We start from the raw sequence: 3,003 nt of genomic DNA, 5'->3' as shown, positions 1-3,003 counted from the left end.
GAGTGGGTGGGTGAGATTCTGTGGCCTGTGTTGTGCAGGAGGTCGGACTAGATGATCATAATGGTCCCTTCTGACCTAAGTATCTATGAATCTATGAATCAATGAATGTGTGGGACCAATCCCTGCCCTGCCGAGCTGAAGTTACTGTCCGTGTCAGCTTGTAACTTCCAAAATATCTACAGATCCTTGCATGGGGAGAGGATGCAGGTCATGTGAGAATAAAGAGAAGCCTGTAGGATGATTGAAATCTCTGGAGTCAGTCAACAATGTCCAGGCCAAGCATCTCAGCTTGCAGGTCAGAATATCATCTGGAGCATTTTGTAAGGGAAAGTTAATAGAGCCCGGTTTGGATAGAATTTACCAAGTAAATGTGGAGTGACATAGTTAAAGTCACTGTTATTGAATTAAGCACCTGTCACTAAGAATTTATCCCATGTGCTGGAAAGAGTCAGTGGCATAACTTGGACTCTCAGGAATGGAGAAAATTTTAAAAAAATATATATAATGAGGCAATGAAATGCGTTTATATATAGCTTCAATGCAGGACAGATAAATACAATGACCATATTTCCCATGCATTTGCCATGTATTTACCCACATGTCATGATACAATAGGCCACACTCAGAAGTGGAGGGCCAGAAAGGTGTCTATGGTAAGGTCACAATTATACAATCATACAGTGCTCAAGTGGACTGTGTCACTCCCAAACTAAAGATGTCAATGGGGCAAAGAGCTTAGCAGGATTCCTCTTTGATACTTCCTCTGGATACTTATCTGCATAACCAGGAAATCCAGCTACAGTAGTGAGGACTATTTTTTAAAAAAAAAATTTGGAGGGGCAATAAAACTTCCTGATTAACACCACAAAATATCTCAAACTAGTGCGTGTCAGGGGGAAACTTTCCTTTGGAGCAGGTTTTCCCATAGCTGTTTCCACCTTCCTCTGAAGCATTTGGAACTGGCCACTGGTTACTGGACTAGATGAACTGCAGGTCTGATCCAACCTGGCAATGCCTATCTTCCTATCAGTGGTGTAAATCCAAGACTATATTTGTGCTGATCTTCCTTGAGCTCCTGGGAGTCTATAGACTTGCACTGAGAGCAGAATAATGCCTTACTAATTATCATCGAGTCTCCTGTTCTTTTTCCTTTCAGAAAGGAAAGTCCAAATCTCCTTGGACCTGCCCAGTACATTATGTCAGCTGTCAATGACACCAAATTCAAATTTGCAGTGTTTCTTCTCACTGGGATACCTGGCCAGGAAGACGTCTATCTCTGGATCTCTATCCCCTTCTGCTTAATGTATCTTATTTCGATAGTAGGAAATTCAGTCATTCTGTTCATTATAAAAACAGATCCAAGCCTCCATGAACCCATGTACATTTTCCTTTCCATGTTGGCCGTCACAGACCTTGGCTTATCAATAGCCACCATACCGACGATACTGGGCACATTCTTGTTTAATGTTAGGGAGATCAGCCTGGATGCCTGTTTTGCCCAGCTGTTCTTCATCCACTCACTTCAGTGCACTGAATCCTCCGTGCTCTTGTTGATGGCCTTTGACCGATTCATTACGATCTGTAACCCATTGAGATATGCTTCCATCTTAACCCTGCCGAGAATATCCAAGATGGGACTGGTGTGTGTGCTAAGAGGGATGGCCATAATATTCCCACTCCCCATTCTCCTGAAACAGTTCCAATACTGTCGTTCCGATGTCCTCTCCCATTCTTACTGCCTGCACCAGGAGGTCATGAAAAAGGCTTGTTCGGACATCACAGTGAACAGCATCTATGGCTTATCTGTTGCATTCTTTACAATGTGGTTGGACTCGCTGCTCATCTTCCTCTCTTATGTAATGATCCTCAAAACAGTGCTGAGCATCACGTCCAATACAGAGTGCCTGAGGGCCCTGAACACCTGCATCTCCCACCTCTGCGTTGTCCTGCTCTTCTATATACCAGAGTTCGGCTTGTCTCTGATACACAGATTCTGGACGGGCTCTTCTCCCTTGCTTCAGATTCTCCTGGGCTACATCTACCTGCTGGTTCCACCCCTGATGAACCCAATTGTGTATAGCGTGAAAAGTAGACACCTTCGTGCAAGGATAATCAGGGTGTTTGCCAAATGAAGGGTCAGTTCAACGCCTGGCTCCAGTGCTGGTGACACCAGAGATAAAGATAATGGCAACATATTCCATCCTGGACCCTTATATCCGAGATAACATGAGCTACTGATTTCCATTCTGTAGAGCACAGTTCTGATGGGGTATGAGGCCTGGAGCAATGGGTCAGGGGATGGTGATGGAGGACAACACACTGGAGGATGGCGAACAAGGCAGGCAGCAGGATTTACAAAGTGACTGTGTTCATGGAGAGCCAGGGCAATGGTAGGAGTTTGGCCCATAAAGATCCATATCAGTTGCTGTTCCGACCTCAGAATTCTTCTTGATACAGTCAATAAAGAGAAGGGACGTGGATGTTGTTCCCCAATACACCTGGCCTGTCCCTGTCCCGTCTCTGGTTAAACATCCAGAGGCCATGAGAAAAGCTGCAGAGCTGTTCTGTAGTCACAGTTCTGGTCCTTCCTGAGTGTTCAGGGTGCTGCGTGATCCATGAGCACAAATATCCACCCTTCCCCTACTCCTTCAGCTAGGAGACCTAGGAGAAGCCATTCACATAGCCCCCCGCCACCTCTGTTGATGTCTCTGCAGAGAGAACACCTGCTGAACCCACTCCCCACAGAGGCAGAGCCGAGCTGCATGTGTGAGTGAGTGTCTGACTCAGAGGAGTCCTGGAAAGAGACTCATACCCACATCCCCTCCGCAGCCCTTCTGTTTGTGCTGCCCCATCTGTTGCATAGGGGTTGAGATGGTCCTCAGCTCCCGCACAGAGTCACAGCTAGCTCCTATCCCAGCCCATGCCATTCAGTGTAGGGTGGCCACCTTTTCAAAAGGCAAAAGCAGGACCGATGCAGGCAGGATCCCCATCCCCTCTGTGACC

The 3,003-nt window shown here is 46.5% G+C and overlaps 1 protein-coding gene across 1 annotated transcript; it reads left to right on the top strand.

Moving 5' to 3' along the window:
- Positions 1-1,196: 1,196 nt before the first annotated feature.
- LOC141980709 (olfactory receptor 51G2-like) lies at positions 1,197-2,132 on the top strand. The gene has a single exon (XM_074942196.1). The coding sequence runs from the start codon at positions 1,197-1,199 to the stop codon at positions 2,130-2,132; it is 936 nt and encodes a 311-aa protein (XP_074798297.1).
- The last annotated feature ends 871 nt before the right edge of the window (positions 2,133-3,003 follow it).

This window comes from Natator depressus, chromosome 1, assembly GCF_965152275.1.
Source record: "Natator depressus isolate rNatDep1 chromosome 1, rNatDep2.hap1, whole genome shotgun sequence".
Lineage (NCBI taxonomy): Eukaryota > Metazoa > Chordata > Testudines > Cheloniidae > Natator > Natator depressus.
The sequence above is the reverse complement of the archived record's forward strand: the minus strand, read 5'-3'. Positions and strand labels throughout refer to the sequence as shown.

Bases quoted from the DNA above. Each gene is read 5' to 3' on its own strand.
- LOC141980709 (XM_074942196.1), top strand. From the start codon at position 1,197: ATGTCAGCTGTCAATGACACCAAATTCAAATTTGCAGTGTTTCTTCTC.